We start from the raw sequence: 18268 nt of genomic DNA, 5'->3' as shown, positions 1-18268 counted from the left end.
ATTTCATAGAATTGTTAACAGCATGCTAGTGAAAAGTAGGAACGGCAGCTGTAAGTAACCTTAATGTCTTGGATTCCAAATATGTACAGAAGAGCTTAATAAATTATTCAAAATCTTTTCTACTAGAATATTTCATAATTTTAGAAATATTAGAAGTTTTTCAATTTCTGCAAATGGAATATATTTCTTTTTTATTTCATTACAACTGGGAAAACTTCCATTATTTTTTGATATAGCATACGAGGCCCTGCAGTATCATTCAACAAAAGTAATTATCCTTCTGTTTGGTTGATTCTGGTTTTTTATAATGAAATTATTACCTGCCTGACAAAAAAAGTCAATTTTGTGACCTAATTTAACAAAGAAAATGAACTGTGATGTTATAAGGCTTGAAGCTTTTAAAAAAAGTCTGGAATGCAATTCTCTCAAAACAATTTTATCATCATCTGAAAACTTAATTTCAATGGCAGGCTGGTATTCTGTCTCTGACAACTTAATATTTTGATAAGTCATTTCAGAACAGACATGATTTTGTTGCAAAGAATATATCCATTTTATCTTGAAGCAGAAATAGCTGTGCTTTCCTCAAAATGATCCCTTCAAAGCTTATTTGATAGCTGTAAAAAAAATTCATTTGACTATGAAACATGTTTTTTCCCATACCAAGTTATTCAAAAAGCTTCCTCAGCTCTGTCAACCGACAGAGAAGCTTCCTTCTAACAAACATCAGAAATAGCAGTTGCAGATTCCCCTGTTCAACACCTAGACCATATTATTCACGCTTAGTGTAAATAGACTGACCGGAACAGTTTTTAAAAAGTTGTACAAGTTACTGAAAAAGATAATGGACATGGCTAGAAGCACGGAAAACAAATTTCTGCGCACAGAAGCAGATACTTTAACATACTACAAAATCAATTTAATTTTCCTTTTTCTGGATTTTTTTCCCTGTTTTTTTTTTTTATTCTTAAGATGTTAAAGAACCAGAAGTCAAATAGACAGGAAAAAGAGTTTGTCTGGCACAACTACTCCAGCGTCTGGAATAAATGGTAAAATGGTCAGCCAAATCCCCGTCAGCTCCTATGCTATCTTTTGTCTTGATGCAAATTTTCTTTCTGTGGACTGATAGGAGATGGAAGACAGCTGTACTAGTTTGACCTCCCCACACAAAATTCATGGCTACAGAAATGTTCGATATTCAATACAAATATTGCATAGATTTTTTTTAAGTCAGTGCAATGAAATATGCTCTGAATTTCATAGCTTTTACAGTAACTTAATTACAAATTTTGCAGTTATTTAAACCCTGCCTTTGTCGTAAAGAATTCATTTTCTGAGCCCAACGCAGGCAGTACTGACTTCCAGTGCTGCGAATTTCAAGCACAGCTTTATGTCCTCTGTGCAGGGATTCTTGAAGTGTTTTACAAACTTTACCATTATAGCCCTTCCCACACTAGCTAACCAAATCCAAACTGCAAGGTACATGATATTACATCACGTAACTGCGTTAAACACAGCTATTTTGAATGAGGATTTTCGGGGGGGGGCGCGGGCAGGCAGAATTGCTCTACATATAGGTTACACACTAGAAAATGTAAAGCTCTTCAAATAAAAATAGTAGAAGAAAATTACCTCACTGTGTTCCTGCTAATATGAAAACATTAGAACTCTGTTATTTGGTTTTAAAGAAGAAAATTTGGGGGATTCTGCGCATGTATTATTACCTTAGTTCTTTCACATTCCAACTCCAGAGACCATCTTCCCTCCCATTTATGAATGAAAAACATCCTTTTCGCAGTGACCCCAAGTTAATTCTCTCAACATTAGAAGGACATATATTATAGCTGCCTGTAATTTAAAGTAGCAGCTGCAAACAAGATGATCTAGCTTTAGAGCGGCCAGCTACTGCCGGCCACCACTGATTCATAGACATTATTAAGAAATTACTACTGTAAGTCTGTTTACCACATTTAAATTATGTTACAGTAGCAATGCAGCCACAGCATCTGTTTATAGAAATAATGTCACCCAACAAGAACAGTAACAATAAAATAGTTAACATTGGAATGAAAGCATCTGACATCATCCTGTGACTTTGCCACAAACTTCTAGGATGTGAAAGAGCTGGAAGACAACAGCAAACTATCAGGGTATTTGGGGGTATTCTGCGCTCAACAGAACTGAAGTTAGACAGTCACCAAAATGGAAAATAAAAATAAAATACATGGTCAGTAGCTGAAAAATGGTTCTATATCTCAAAGTACTTGAGTGTTTCTGGTAAACTGAAAACAGTCTGAAGAATAGCAGCCATCACTGTATTTGGAACATTACAGAAAAGCCACCAAAACTAACTGAATTCAGTACAACTGGAAAGAAAACATGTCAAGAACTAACACAGAAAAACAAATGCTAAACAATTTCCAAAAAGACCTTAAAGAAGACTCTTCACAAATTCAAAATGGAATCTCAATTACAAACAACAGAAGGCAGTAAAACAAAGCAAGGAAGATGTAAAATGAAAAGTAAAGGCTAAAGGTCAAATATGTCAAAGCAGCCCTTTTAAATATATCGGGGGAGGTCTGTAAGAGCATGTGCAGGGACCTGAATTTTCCAGAAAATTAACAATTATTTACGAAAAGTAGAGGCACTGCAGAGAAATGAACTACTTTACTTCTTGGCTAAATGCACGGTAGACTTCTAGAAATTGGTAACCAAGTTTCTACCTGCAAGTGTTTGTAAAAGTCATATAAGTACATATATATATGTTTTTATGTACACAAATGTTCATACATGCCTTTTTCACAAACAGAATTTAGATATGCAAATATAAAAGTCTATATGAGAACAAATTAAAAAACATGTTAAAAGGTATTCTGGAAGAAACAAAAATAGGAGGGCATAAAAAAAAAGTATGGTCTCACTAATAACCAAACATCAAAATATTTTAGAATTATATTTGACATATCAACATAGAACACCTCTATCAGGAACAAATAATCTTTCTGCAAGCCAGCTCAATCAATACCTAGCATATTTGATTGTTGATAAATAACCTTCATTATCAAAAAAGGTTTGCTTAAGTGAAAAAAGCACACATGACTGGCAAATGACTAGATGACTGCTTCTAATTTAACCCTCTGCTCAGTGTGTTACAGGATATACAAATAAGGCCTGTGAACTTATATTATCAGAAATGTTTTGTTAAGAAAACATGACTGTATTTGTCACAGATCACATTACAAGCAGGAACTTGATTCCTGACAAGTGGAAGAAAAAAATTCTCTACCTTCTTTGGGTCCATGTTGAATTTCTTCCTTCCCATGGCTATTTGCTTATTTCTTTGTGTAGTTTTGCTACACATGGAGAAAAAGAAGAAACAACAAGCAGTTATCAGTTGCTCTTTTACAAAAACAAAAACTTCTGGATGAGTTTCTTTTAATTTGTATTTTGGCTACTTTGTATTTTCTATTGCAAAAACAAGACATTCACTTTTTATAAGGGGGAAAATTATGTTACTATTTTCAATTCCTTCAAGTGATTGCAGCTTCAGAGAACTGTATCATTATCAATTGGGCAGTCTAAAATATTACATTCTATCCAACACATTCTCTATCCAAACGAATGACACACCTAAACAGGATAAAGTCAGGCTTTAGAGACTTTATAACAGACTGAGTAAAGGTAATCCAATGTTTGTTTAGCATGATAAAACTATTTTTATTTGCCATTCCTGGAAGACCTGTTCCAAGGTCTTACTGAATCATGTCCATACGTTAGCATTACTTACCTTTCTTCTACACTAGTCAGATTATCAATTTCTGTCATAACCTCAGCAATTTCAAATTTTAATCTCTGCCAAAAGAAGGACGGACAATATGTTAACCTACATTAAAACACTTTTTGAAATAATCTATCATATATTAGTATGATCAATTATTTCCTAATATTTGCTAGTCACCTGAAGAAAAGTGATGAATCTTATGGCTTCCTTAGATATTTAGCTTAAAGATTTGTACCACAACTGAATGACTGTTAAACACATGGATCCGAACTCCCAGTGTGCTCATGTCAGAGCATCAAGACCAAATTGCCATTACCAATTTCAGTATAAGATTTCTTTTACCAGATTTCTCACTCTCCTATCCTGTATGCAAATGTGCTGTTTAATGAGTTCTTGATTACACAAATCAAATGTGTATATATATGTAATATTGCATATATTGCATTACATAAATACAGAAGTTAGCATTTTTAAAAGCACACAAATGATGCATAAATCCCATTCATTATTACTAAGATTTAGCTTAAGCCATTTATGTGCTTTTAAAAACATTACCTGGAATTCATACCTAGGGATGCAGTTTACTGTAACTTAATCTACTGAAGCAGTCTTCTAAGGATCTTTACAGATGAATCAATTACCTCAATATCATCAATCAGTTCTTTTTTCCTGCGACGAATATTTAAAAGCTCTTCTCTTTCTTCTATGGAGAGGTCATCAGGCACTGGAATAGAGCAAAATGTAGTCTTTTAGCATTTGCGAACATACCTCATCACAGAAAACTGTATAAACCTGATTAAGAAAAGTAAGTTTACATGAAACATCAGGGCATTTTTTTTTAGCTGGGATCATTTTCAGGTCAAACAAAACCCAAACCTAATTTATTGGAATTCTACTTTATAAAATCGTAAGTAAGGTAATCAAATTAATGACTAGGGACAGAATCTTTCAGAAGAAAGCTAGACAATCAAAGGGAATTTGTTATCATATAATATGTGGTAAGATTTGGCTCTACAGCTTAATTGCCAAATTCAAGTCTGGTATCATTCCATTTATTTCAGTAACAGATCAAAATTCTTCATGTAAATTAATTATGATTCAAAAGACATGACTATCTTTCAAGGAAAAAAGCCAAAGAAAAGCCAAAGCTATATACAACTCATTACCAAGATGTGTATCCTGGTGCTCATTTCAGACAACATCAGAATTTTAGCAGCACCCCTTCATCTGGTTGCTTTATAGAGCAGAGATGCAGGTAAGTACAATACTACTAACATCCTTAACAGCAAATACTTTCCATCAGTAGGATATACAAATAAATACACTGTGTTAAATAACTGATTCTGACTGTGTATCACAAACTTATGTTTTTGTATAACATCATTTAAGTGAGTCTGAAGTATTTAAGTCAATTTTAGGTCTCTCCTTGGCTATGCTAAAACAAATATGTTACCCTGTTGATAAAAACTACTTGCTACCGAAGATGCAAACGTGTTTCTGTACACAGCTATGGCTGTCACTCACTCTAGCAGCAGTCCCCTACCCTGTAGTCTCTGCCTGACAACCAGCAAACGTGAAAGGTTATTTGCACAAAACCTCTGCTTTTCCTGAACAATTAGATTTTCCCTAGCAAGAAACTTTGTTGGACAGACATTACTCTCACTCACTTGTACAGCACTAGACATCAACCACAAATATTCACCTCCTTTGCAATGATCTTATAACAACAGTTTTAATGCTACCCACTTTTTTTGGAAATAGCTTCTGAATTATAGAATAGCTTTTCCTTCTAGCTCAGTAAAATGGAACAACAAAAATAATTATTAAGATATTTAAATGGTTCTGCCCCAACAGTAACACACAACAAATGCAGTCATTTGGATGGACAAAGCTGTTTCGTTATGACATATACACACATAACAGACTGTAGCAACAGGATCACAAGCAAAGTTTCAGCTTGACAGGAGATTTTTAAAGCCACATTTGAAACCCAGCCTCTGTTCAAATCTTAATAATGAAATATATTGATTAGTTTCAACATCCAGTGGTTAAGCTCCTTTCTTTTTAGGATTCTAATCATAACATAAAATCCAAATGGCAACAGACCTTGTTAGACATGAAGTAATTATGGCAAATGATCTCATTTAACCACTCCAGATACAAACATGATTAAATTACTTCCAGTTTAGGAAATTACAGTCTTCTGTTGAACGAATACCAGACTTCAATATGTTTACCTGCTTTTTCCTTTCATCTTATCAGAAACCCACCCACTCCTAAAAATTCCTTGCATGCAAATACCGTTAAGATTCTTTTCACATCAAACCTTATAAATACATGTGCCTACATCACATCTTTGTCCTACGTGTATACTCTAAGATCTTAAACCATCAAAACTCAAGAGATTTTATGACTATACCAACACTATGTACATACACATACCACAAATATTCCAACTCGTTAACTGAGGAGTGACAATAAAAAAATGAAGACTGTTACCCAATGTTGATTATTAAAAAGGCAAACTGTGTATAATCAATCACTCTCTTAGCTAGGAAATACGCTCAAGTATCCTTAAAGCATTTTTGTAGTATTAAATCAGTAGATGAAATTAGATTAAAATTTTGCAGTACCGGTATCAGTAAGAGTTAATTTTTTAACTTTTTGCCACAGCAGACATTTTGGTAGCTCTCACCTTCATTGGCAACTGGAAATACTAATCAGAACCCAAATAGAAAATAAACTTTAAGCATTAAATATTTAGAATTCATAGATGGTGCTTGATTTTTCTTCAAGCTGAGTTACAAAATCTCTGGATTAGCTGCTGTCACAAACTCTTCCCAAAGCAGAACATCAGTGAGTGGTACTGCAGTTTCTTCTCCCTTATATTACCACGCAGTGAAAGCTCCTTGGGACAGGTTTGGAATCTCTAGAACAAGTGAAATTGCTATTTGGAATCAACACAAATTGTGACAGTTTTCTACGCTTAAGCAACCCACCAAAGAACAGAAATCAAACACCCCAATCCTGTTCCTACAGCACCCAAAGACTCACTGCTGTGTTTTTTCCTTCCCTCTGATCATAGCTGCAGCAGAGAGACAACCCTCACAGCATAATTAATGATGCTGTTAGACAAAAAGGAAATAAACTAAATGGAGTCAGACTGCCTTTTGCATTAGGAAATAACATCAAGTATCTATCTGCCAGATGCAAGACAAGAAAAGTCTGCTGGAAAAGAAGATACTGCACTTGGAGAGCACTTAGAAGACAGCACTTAAAGAAAACTGCACATTAATGCAACATCTTTAAATAATGGTATTAATATCAGAGCCAAAAGATTCCAGTATCTTTTGATAAGAATAAAAGAACCAGGATACAACTGAGCAGGGGTTACAGTACTGCTCAGCTTCCAGAAACTATTGGTATAGTCAATATTTTACTTCCACTCACACTACCAGCACAGAGAAGGGATGATTGACTTGTCAGGATGACTCCTAAGTGCACTGTCTTATCATCACCATAAATTGGTAGGTGTGCAAGATATTGAAGATGTTTGCCTTATTCTCATCCTTCTATTGGTTGTATATCATCACCACCTCCCTTCTCCAGTGCTGCTGTTCATGCTGATGAGAAAACTTACCAGTGGGAAAATGAACTCACAAAAAAAAAAAGGGTTCCTAAGAGAAGGGTTCCTATATGTGGCATTACAGCCTGCAGCTCCAGAGGCTGAAGGTGTCTGCTCCAGGAGGCTACGTGACTTTATGTCTATTGTCCCTGTTGTTTCGATTCTGTCTTAAAACAAAATTTAACAATATTTCTGTATTTCAGTGAAGGCTTTTGTAATATTAACATTGGAGAATGTGCCTACCTTACCTGAAAGGAAAGAAAGAGTGGAAAATATTTAACCGCAGCTAAAAAAAAACACAAAACAAAAAACACACTAACACAAAAGGGCACCCACCATTAGTTAAACCGTTTCCTTACAAGTAAGGATTTACTCTGTGTTTTTCACGTCAATTATTCTTTGCATTTCATTGATGCCTAATGATTCAAAAACACCTAGAAAACATTAAAAACCCTACATCCTACTTCTAAATAGATAAAATGTTTCCTTGGTGATAGACTCAAATGGCAATCAGTCCTTCTAACTTGAGCATGAGGTGCCTTACGCAACCTGCAATGCAGGGACCACAGTGAGAGCCTGAAAATAATTTTCTTTGGAAATCAAACCCGTAGAGCTGTGGTGCCCAGGTGTTCTTAGAAAATGGAATAAGCACTCTGAATATTTCCAGTTTGAAAAGAAAAATATTCATTTTATTTATTCAAAAAATTTGAAAACCACAGTTGAGATGTTTGACGTCAAGGCTGATATTAGACTCATGGCAAGCAAACAGGAGATCAAAAATGGCCGACAAATAACAACAGTGCATTAAAACATCTTTACAGTCCTAAGCAAATATTGCAGATACATGACAAGTGATGATATACCCTGGCAAGACCTCTTCCATAAGCCACCTTTTTGACTTCAGCAGCTAGAACACTTCTGCTGTTTCTAACCTTGTGTTCACATAATCCTCTGCACAGAAGAGCTCAGAGCACGTATTATGTATTTGTTCTCTAAGACAAATTTTCTAGCTGTCCTCTCTGAGTCATTTCCAAGTTTTTTGTCTTTCACCAATCTAAACACAAAGTAGACAGGATGGGAGGAGTTAGTGTGAACATTTAAATACTAAGAAAGAACAAAAGCATTTCAGTATAGTGAACAAACTGCGGCTGCAGCATGCTTTCATGCTATCTTCAAATCTTTAAATAAAGACAATGTTCTAATGTAAGTCATTTGCGTGAAAACCTTTTTGCTTACAGGGAGAGTGTTTCCTTTTCCTAAAACTTCAGAGTTTCAGCTACTACCAAATAGAAAGTCAATATACCTGCTAATATTTTATTTAAGAGGAATAAAGTTGTTGAAAGTACAAATTATATTCTTGGCCAAGTAGTAAGAGACAAAAACACAACACCATATGTGTTGCTACTACTACTGCTCCTACTATCAACAGAAAAAAAAAAGAAAAAAATTTAATATATTCCAACTTGGCCCATGTCTGTTCAATTACTGTAACTGATCTAAATGTACTTAAATGAATTTCCTGTAAACAAACACTTATTGGAATACACACTTTTAATACAGATTTGTTTACTCTAAATATGTTAGAAAAAGAAACAAACAAAAAGCAAACTGTAGCTTGCCACAGAAATCAGTGTATTGTCCTGCAGTTGTGATGTCACTCTGTTAAATAATTTTCCACTACTGACAACCCAAGTACAGTATCCAAACAAGAGCATTAGCCCAGAACTCTGACATTTATGAAGACGTAAGAAGCATTTTTGAGCAAGCAGGCACCAAAAAAAAGTTTTTTCCAGATTGATAAAGAACTGCAAATCAACTTGCAAAGAAAGTCCCACAGGTTAGTGAAAATTAGGAGCAAATCCCATAATAGGAGACAGAAATCTCGTACTTTCCAAGTCCATACCCCCGATACCTTCATATTTTTCAGTAGCAAAAATTAATTCCTTCCCAGCTCTCCAATGTTATTATATGAACCAAAACTCCTGTGTTCATATTTTTTTTTTTTACTTATTAGCCTTTCGATCAGCAGTCATTGGCCAAGGTGTAAAGCAATCTCACTCCACCACTTCAACTGACTTCAGAGTTCAGTCTCTCAAGAAGACACAGTAAAATAATCCACAGTCAGCAGAAAACAAACATCTAACAATATCTAACAATAGATAAAACACTAATTCTGTAACCCCACTTAAGAAGCAACACAACTCCCTGACTCTCATTGCTCAACTAACTTTTTGGTTTCATAAAGATAAATATTTTCCTTCTTCAGTGTCAGCCCCAAATTGGTGGTCTTAAGTATTTCTATTCCAAGCAAAGAACAATTAGATGGAATTTCATTTTGCTGCAATTGAAACATCTTTGCAAGTGTAAAGATATTTACACAATGCAAGGCTTAAAACTAAACAAACCTATCCTCGTCCATACACAGAATGGGTAGACATGTTTCTTCTGGCCTTTAAAATAATACACATTCATCTCTGAGAACAAATCTGATTGTCTCAGGACATTTGCCTCAACGGATATTCTCAGGCTATTCTCTCTTCCTTTCCCCCTACACACTCCCTTTTTTTAAACTTAATTATAGGAACATTTTCCAGCTTTCAGACTAGATGTATAAACAAAGCTGTGACCACTTGTGGCTATTAAAAATTCCACAAAAGTTTTTGTAGGAGGACATCCTCCTGAATAGATTTATTTCACAGTGCAAAACCAAACTATATCTGCGTTAAATGCAATCAGTAAAATCAGCTGGATTTGGTTGCTTCCTTCTTTTAACTACCTTACTGCACTAATCTTTGCTGTTTAGTCACTGATGAATATGTTCTAGCATAGGAGTGATCACACTGCCATTAAGAGGGGAAATAATCCTGTACGCAATATCCTTTGACATACAAAAAATTACCAGTCAGTGCTATGAGGAATTTAGGACCGAATCCATGGCTTGCAGAGTTATTTTGAAAGTTTTCAGTCACGAGGGACACTGTGGCCAGAAAGCACATTAGTGGCCAAACCCAGAAGAGAACCTCAAACTCACATCCATCGTTCTCATTGTTTAGCTGCTGGAAATCACACTGTTACAAGATGTTCCTGAAAATATTTTTCATTCTAGGATAAGGAGATACTTTACAGGCAAGTTATAGTTAAGATATTGTCCTTTTGGGCTTCTAATAATATGGGGGGGGGGGGAAGCCTAACAATATTAATCCTATTACCACATGAAAATATGTTTTCAGAATTTAGAGGCAACAGTTTCCCTCTGACGACCCACTAAATCTGTAAGGGGTTTTTTTGGTTTTGTTTTTTTTACTTCCACTGCAAGGTAGGTTTAATTACACCAGTGATTCACATTAATCTTTTTTTTTTTTTTTGAAAGAACAAACAAAAGCATAAAAAATTGGAAATAGGAAATACGTTTTTATTCTATACAGAGGCAGCAGGGTAACTGCACTGCCAAGTGTGAAATCATTTCTTGTAAAAAACAAACAGTATTTATTATAATCCATAAGAATTACTTCAAATGAGGCAAGATTATGTTTTTGTCCTGGTCAGAAACAACCATATATAATTTAATTAGCGTTAACATCCCTAGTCAAGCAGAAAGTAGGCAGTTCCAAAATTGTGCAAAATCAGGGTCCAGATAACACTGATTTGGAGGCAGGGGTGGGAGGGGAATCCAATCCATGCATTTCACCTGCCTCCCAAAAAACATTTGGTTTCAGCTGTCACACACACAAGGAGTGCTGCCTCGCCATGGTACCTGCAAATATGCTGTCTATAAAGTACAAACCACAGTAAATGCATTTCTTGAACCTGATGGAACAGGAGTTTGCAGCAAATGACTGCAGCATATGTTTCTTTACAAACTGTGGATGTAGACAACATGAGCAACAACAGCTGTGAAGCGGAAGAAAAGAGTACAAAGGCTTTTCATAGCTCTCGCACGAGCTGCTAACCCTTGCTGCTAGCTATTAGTTGCCCTTAATGGCACTGAAGCACAAATAGGTACTTTAAAACAGCTTTCAGATCTCCTTGCTACATAGATATACCCATGGAAAGAACTGGAGAGACACCTACCTTGCTTCTTAGTTCCTATTTATGCCATTAACACAGACATTTGCCATTTGACAGCAGTATGTGTTTAAGTTAATGAGTATTTCTTTTTTACTGTCCGTGCTCTGTTATTTTTATGAACAGGCAGTACCGAAGGCCATAATTACATTTTATTTACCTCCTTTACATCTTATATTCAATAATGTATCTTATTTCATCATTTTGATGTATTTCCATTAGGAAGCCAAATGCCTTGCAACAACAAAGTAAAAGAACCACCTTCAAGCAAATAAAGGAGCATCACTTGGGGAGAAAGAAGAAAAACCACACAGTGACCAGCTCTGAGCAAGATTTCACAGGTAGCGAGTTGGTACCAGCTCCTGTATGTTCTGCATCACTTTGCCACTTGCTGCTCCTGGATATACGATCCTGCCTGGATCCCATTTTTTCTGGGTTTGTTTTTTGCCAGTTTAGCAGGCCAAATGGTTTCACTAGGGACCACAGAATTGCCCAAGTCAACACAACAGGTGCAGCAGAAACCCCTGGCAGCAGGGAGGTACAGGGGACAGCAACCTCCTCAACATCAGCCAGCCCTAAAACCAGCTTAGCTCAGCCCCAAAACCCCACCCTTACAAGCTGTATTCTATAATCCTAAAAGTAGTTCAACCTGATATTAAAAATAGATAAGCATGGATTTCCTTTTAGGAGCATTTTTCTTTTGAAGTTGCTCTACTCTTGCTTCAAGATCAGAAAACGCTTCTAGGCCAACTTTTCTTCCTAAAATATGTAAATACAAATTACTGAATATGAAAAGAAAGCTGAGTTTAACTTAACATTCTAAGTCTTTTACCCAAATACATTAATACTCGCATTAATAATATAAAGTATTAAAATATGCATGGCCATGCATATTTAAGAAGTGCAGAAAAAAATTATGCTAGCTAACGTGGAAATTATAAAGGGAGATGTTGGCCACACTGTAGTGGTATGTGTTTTGGAGAGGGTTATTAACAGATTAGCACAGATACAGGAAATACTATCCAAGATAACATGCGCCTTCATTAGCATCAATTACCAATTACTGTTCAAGAAATCTGGTGAATCACCATTCTGATTACAGTGTTATAGCTATACACTGTCACTTATACTATCATCTTAACATTATAGTCCTCTTTCAACAGGGAAAACAGTAACATCGAAGTAATGTGGGCAAATGTAGTACTTCGCAGTGCCAAGCACCATAAGTAAAAATGCACAGTCTTGCATTGTCTTGCTGTTTTAGGAACAGTGGTGCATTTATATTGCCTTAAAATTTTCTTACTTGGCTTTCAGCTTTTTAGCAAAATGACTGCATCTGATTTCTTTCCCCCACAGCAAATAATGGGGAGGGTGATCAGAATCAGCTTTGTGTAGTAACACTACCAGTGTAAATACAGATACTACCCTTCCAAAAATAAGAGGCCTCAAGCCTTTTCTTTACACTGCATCAGATCAACAAAACACTGTCAAACAGAATCAAAAAATTTCCCCCCAACACGTATGCTGCAAGGCAGAGTCTCACAGATAAATAATTCTGGGAGAACTCAGTAATAATTTTCTCCCTATGGAGCACTCATATGTGCAAAGCTGGAGAAACAAATAGCTAGGTTACTTAGTGCTACAGCTGAAATCAAATTTTCTCTGATGTTTGCATTTGAAAGCCTTTGTTTATATTACATTACAGTAAGCATTAACACAAAATTTAGTCTTTATAGAGTAAAAGTCTGCAAATTCTGAATTTCTTTTGTTCACTTTCATAGCAAGATCCAGGTCACAAGAAATTTTAGCACCCCAGAGTGAGAGAATGATCCAGCAATAATGCCAGGAGAGACTATGGGTCTCTCCTGGCATTATTGCTGATAGCAAATAATGTATCCACCTGCAATGCAGAACAACAGCCAATTTTTAAGCGGGAGTCTTGGAAAGGAAATCAGGGTTCTCCCTCAGCATTATCTAGGAGGTGAAAGGAACAGATCACCATGCCAAGTATGCACAGCATAGCTAAGCGACACATTAAAGATATCACGTATTTAATTGAAACCCTTCATTCATTCCAGTGCAAAGGGCGGGCAGCAAAAGAGCAGTGGATTTTGCTTGCCTGCAGCAGGAAGAGAAAATTCTGAAATTAAAAAGCGTAGATGGAATAGCTTTCCGAGAGTAAGATGTTTTAAGCCATAGAATAGAAGCAGCATGTACCTTTTAACTTGGGGCATTTATGATTTTGCCCAATAAAAGTGTAGTGTATTACTACACAGAATTATACAAAGAATGGGATGGAAAGGGACTGGATGGTCCCATGACCAATTTCTACGTCAGTGCAGTTCACTTCTGATTGAGCCAAGCATACAGGCAATGCTGACAGTAATTAAAAACACTTTAAACAACTGCAAGATGACAAAACTTCAGGTAAGCAAGCTTTAACAGATTTCCACTAAGTCTTCAGCAGACTGACATTATGCTATATAATATGAAGACATTATCTAGTTCAAATGCAGATCAGAAAATTGGCAAAGGATATCCACCTTTGTGAGTTATACTACATTCCCTTTTCATGTAAAATGGGAAATGGTTAGCACTGGACTACCTCCAGTCCAGCAACTACCACCACAGTCGCTCTCCCCTAAGGGAACAAAAGTGGTCCTGTACGTACTCTTCAGCTGACCAGCATGGGAGGGTGATCAGCACAGACTGCTGATGGAAAACAGGTTCAACAAATGGAAGCCCATACAGACTGGGAAGCTGGATTGCTTGAACTACTGCTGCCACTGACCAGGATTAGGCTCTGTGTTCACTTCAGAGGGTTTGGGATGATTCCTAGCAACCCTGCAGAGTGTGAGGCAAAGTCTAAACTACTGACAGGAGAGCAAATCCCCTCTGTCGACACCTTTTCCTTGTCAACCAGGACAGGACTCTCCCTCTCTCCCAAAAGTCCCAAGGAGTATGCGTAGATGAAAAGGAAAGCAGGGATACTCCATCTCCTGCTGGCACACAACTCCCAGTAGTCCCTGTGAACGACTGGGCTAACCACAGATGTCCTGCTGCCAATCTAGACTGCTTTCAGCTCCAGGATCCAAGCATCTCGGACCAAGGATGCAACAACTCCTTCTGAAAGTAGAGATCACTTCATTATCTCTTGAGTGAGGAAGAGGCAAACAAGAACACGCTGATCCCTTCAGCTTTTGAAATGTTATGAGAAGGAAGAAAAAAAAATTGTAGCAATGTGTTTCAGCTTTGCCCTTACAAAACGCCTGTGTTTCCCACAGCACCCCCAAGTTACTGGGCAGAGGAAATGGTTGGTTGGCATGCACCTACATTTTTTCCTAGGATAGACCCTGGAAAAAAGACTCGAAAAGCAAACACACCAGAGTAGTAGCAGACATTCCTGTCAGATCCATTTCGAGTAGCAGCATGGAAAATTGACAGGAATGTCGCTGAGCAGCTGCAGGGGGGTCCCAGAGCCTGTGGAGCCTGGTCCCTGCAGCCACCCGCCAGCAATACCCTCGAATCCTGCTCAAGATTCAGGCACAGCTCATCAGACCTACCGTGTTCCCAGCAAAACATTTGGGGCTTAGACTGTCCTTCTGTCACAAATTTCCAGTAACATCCACTCTTGGCAATAAGGGAGCTGCTCGCTATACTTCACTCATTAGTGAAGAGCATCAGCCAGTTACTTAAGATTGCTGGCTGTTTCTAAAGCACACAAATCCAATTTTCAGAAAAAGCAAGGCAAAGTTCATCTTTCCCCTTCCCCCATCTCTGCCTGACACAGCTCTGGAGTTAGATTTCAGAAGCAGTATTTATTGCAGCAGCTTTCTATTTATTCATTTTCCAAGATCAGTTGCACACTGAAGGAGATGGAGCAACTGCTGGATTTGAAAGCAATCTTCACTCTCTGAAGAATGACTCCAAAAGGCAGCTACAGAGTGCCATATAGGACTGCTCACCTATCAAATAACTGCTCAGGTAGCACTTACCTTCCCCCAAAACAAGACAAATTCCAGGATGCACAACGTTGTGCACAATGTGATGCCTGATGCTGTGTACGCCCTTCAACGTTCCTGCAGTCTCCTCCAAAAAAGTAACCCTGATACCTGCTATAGAAACCATTGAGCTGCAGTACTGGGAGAGGAACGCACTATAGGTAATACAATATTTTGCTTCTTGGCCATCTCTAGGCTTGAATCGCTCTAGCTTCTTGCTATTACTTCAACAGGCCCATCGGCCACGTGCCCTGTAGCCTGAGAGGGCACTAGGAGAGGTCACGAATTTATTCATAGATTTGTTAGTGAAGGAATAATAAGGCTTAGTTTAAGACTGTAAAGCATTTTCAGATTCCTCAGAAAAGAGTATATTTAGCTTTTGTGAATTGTTGGTTGCCATCACACCATGAAACAATTAGCTTGACAGGTCCCTAATCCAGATATAAAAGAACTTCTTATCCGGTCCACTGATAAGTTTGCTGGATGGATCCACTTACCGTAAGGTCAAACCCCTGGTCTCCTATTCTTTGCTTGGCAAAAGACCATCGGCAGTTCATACCAAATCTGGCTCACCATACTTCCAAAATAGAGCACATTCAGCATATGTTTGAATCCTTGTAAGTGCAGACATAAGTTCTATGTTACAAAAAGAAAGCTTTTTCATACTCCAAGGAGACCTTCTGGCATTCTGATCAAAAACTCATTTGAATAAATACATTCTTCCTATTTAAACTTTCCCTAACAGTTTCAGCCAGATTTGCTAAAATATTACATTTCCATTTCTAAGCTGTTTTTTCTGCCTCATATTGGCAAAATCACTGCGTTCCTTCCAGAGATCAGTGAAAAATAATCTGAACATATAATCTTTTCTACTTTATTTTTAAATAATTTAATCATTTTTTCTCGGCTAAATACTTAACAAGAAAAAAAAAAATATATCCCTACAACAACTTCAAAGATCTAAGCAAGTTAGTTTTATTACTCCCGATGTCTCTGACTTAACAGCATATAAAATTCAGCATTTTCCCTGAAAACGAAGAGATATTTAAAAACTTTAAGCAACTAACTCTCATTCAACCCTCAACCTCTTTTTAAATCCACCAGCTCCTGCTGCTCCTATTAATAAACATTCTTTCCCAGATTTCCACTTCATCCTGTCATGCTCAAATAGGAAACGTTTTTGTTGACTGGGAAACAATTGAGTGGGACCAAATGCTTTAGTTCTGCTACCCCTCAACATGACACAAAAGGTAACAATAAAAGATATCACTTCCTAAATGAGTAAAACCTACAGCAAATCATGATTTTTTACCTGCAGATACCAGCTTCATAGACAATGTGGTTATATGTAGCCTCTGCTAAGCACTTTTCCAAAGAGGTAGTCTCTTCTTCAGAGCAGTGCTCTACCTGACATGAGCTTCACTATACAAAGACAAACTTTGTGTAAGGCTGAAAAAAATCTGACTCATATTAACATACTTGCAATCATCCTAAATTTGCCTTAGGGCAACCAGAAATACCAAGTTGTAACTTCTTCAGTCTGTAGCAACAGTCTCTGCAACTCTGCCAACACAGCTCACGCAATAAGTAGTGAGGAAACTTGTTAACGCAGTTTAGAGATTCTTCTGTACTCCACAAACACGGACAATACAGCAGTGCCTACAAAACACCTGGAGAATACCATTCACAGATAAACTCTTTATTGTTTTAAGTATTTCTTGACCACTGAGAAAAGTGGTTGGTAATAAAAGTGGTGGCACCAAGCTTAGTCACCAACAATCATCTAATCCTGACGGCATACACCTAGACAGGCAGCAGTCTACAGTCCACTTATACAAAAACTAGTTCCAAAAGATTCTTCAATTACAGCATCTGTCCTACCATCTCTTCAATGTCTTAATAAATTGGACCTTAAAACTTTGTTGAAGTATTTGAAGCTTGACCAGAACACCTGAGTGCCATACCCACCTGAAGCTGCAGATGTTTAGTCAGTATCTCTAAATGTCCGGAAGCTAGTTCTGAAAAGTTACATTTTGATCCTTTAAAGAAAAAAGGTCAACAAAAATCACTGTTATACAAGTTTTTATTCAGGCTGTTAGATTCCATTGGATCTGACTGCAAGTATTTTATCATGAAAGTTTACAACTGTTAAGACAAATAGAAGCATCTAATTTTTCTTTTTCCTGAATTCTTCCACAGTTGTACCTTAAAAGTCTTACCATATGTCAAAGAACCTCAAAGCATAATTAATTACAAACTAACTATCAATGGAAGTCTAGCCATCCTGCATTATCCTAGCTAAGAACTTATGAAAATAAAATCTTATCATAAATTTTCCATTTTAAATGCCAGATTGGTCACTAATGAAATCTAAAAATATTTTCTACTGATTTAATGATGATGTACATGCTTTCACTAAATACTGCAGCATGCAACTTTGCATGGCACACATAATGTGCTCATACTAAATAGATGACATAGTTTCCATAAGAATTAGGAGCAATGGAAAATGACAACTTATAGAGACCCGCAGAATATAATCACGACTTTGTTCATTAATGGCTGCCACCACTGTTAACTCTATTCCAGAAAGTCTCAAGAGGAAGCTAGATATAGTAGCAGAAGCTGATGAACTTCCAGCTGCAAGGGGGTGGGAGGGAAAGGAAGCAGACTGATTAGTTGAATAGATTTATTGTATGCACATATTCTATGTTAAAACCCTGTATCTACTATAACATAAATTTTTTGGAGTTGTTTGACTGTTCACAATTCAAATACAGGAAAATGCTATCAGGC

The 18268-nt window shown here is 36.9% G+C and overlaps 1 protein-coding gene across 1 annotated transcript in view; it reads right to left on the bottom strand.

Moving 5' to 3' along the window:
• Positions 1-18268, bottom strand: part of CYTH3 (cytohesin 3) — a 51274-nt gene that overhangs the window by 19320 nt on the left and 13686 nt on the right. Inside the window, exons 2-5 of the mRNA XM_009320049.1 lie at positions 17441-17511; positions 4423-4527; positions 3788-3852; positions 3287-3353 (exon numbers count right to left, since the gene is read on the bottom strand). Of these exons, the coding sequence (XP_009318324.1) occupies positions 3287-3353; positions 3788-3852; positions 4423-4527; positions 17441-17511 (308 nt within the window). The remainder of the gene's footprint in view (positions 1-3286; positions 3354-3787; positions 3853-4422; positions 4528-17440; positions 17512-18268) is intronic.

This window comes from Pygoscelis adeliae, unplaced genomic scaffold, assembly GCF_000699105.1.
Source record: "Pygoscelis adeliae isolate BGI_AS28 unplaced genomic scaffold, ASM69910v1 Scaffold242, whole genome shotgun sequence".
Taxonomy (NCBI): domain Eukaryota; kingdom Metazoa; phylum Chordata; class Aves; order Sphenisciformes; family Spheniscidae; genus Pygoscelis; species Pygoscelis adeliae.
Note: the sequence above shows the minus strand (reverse complement) of the source record. Positions and strands in the feature narration are given on the sequence as shown.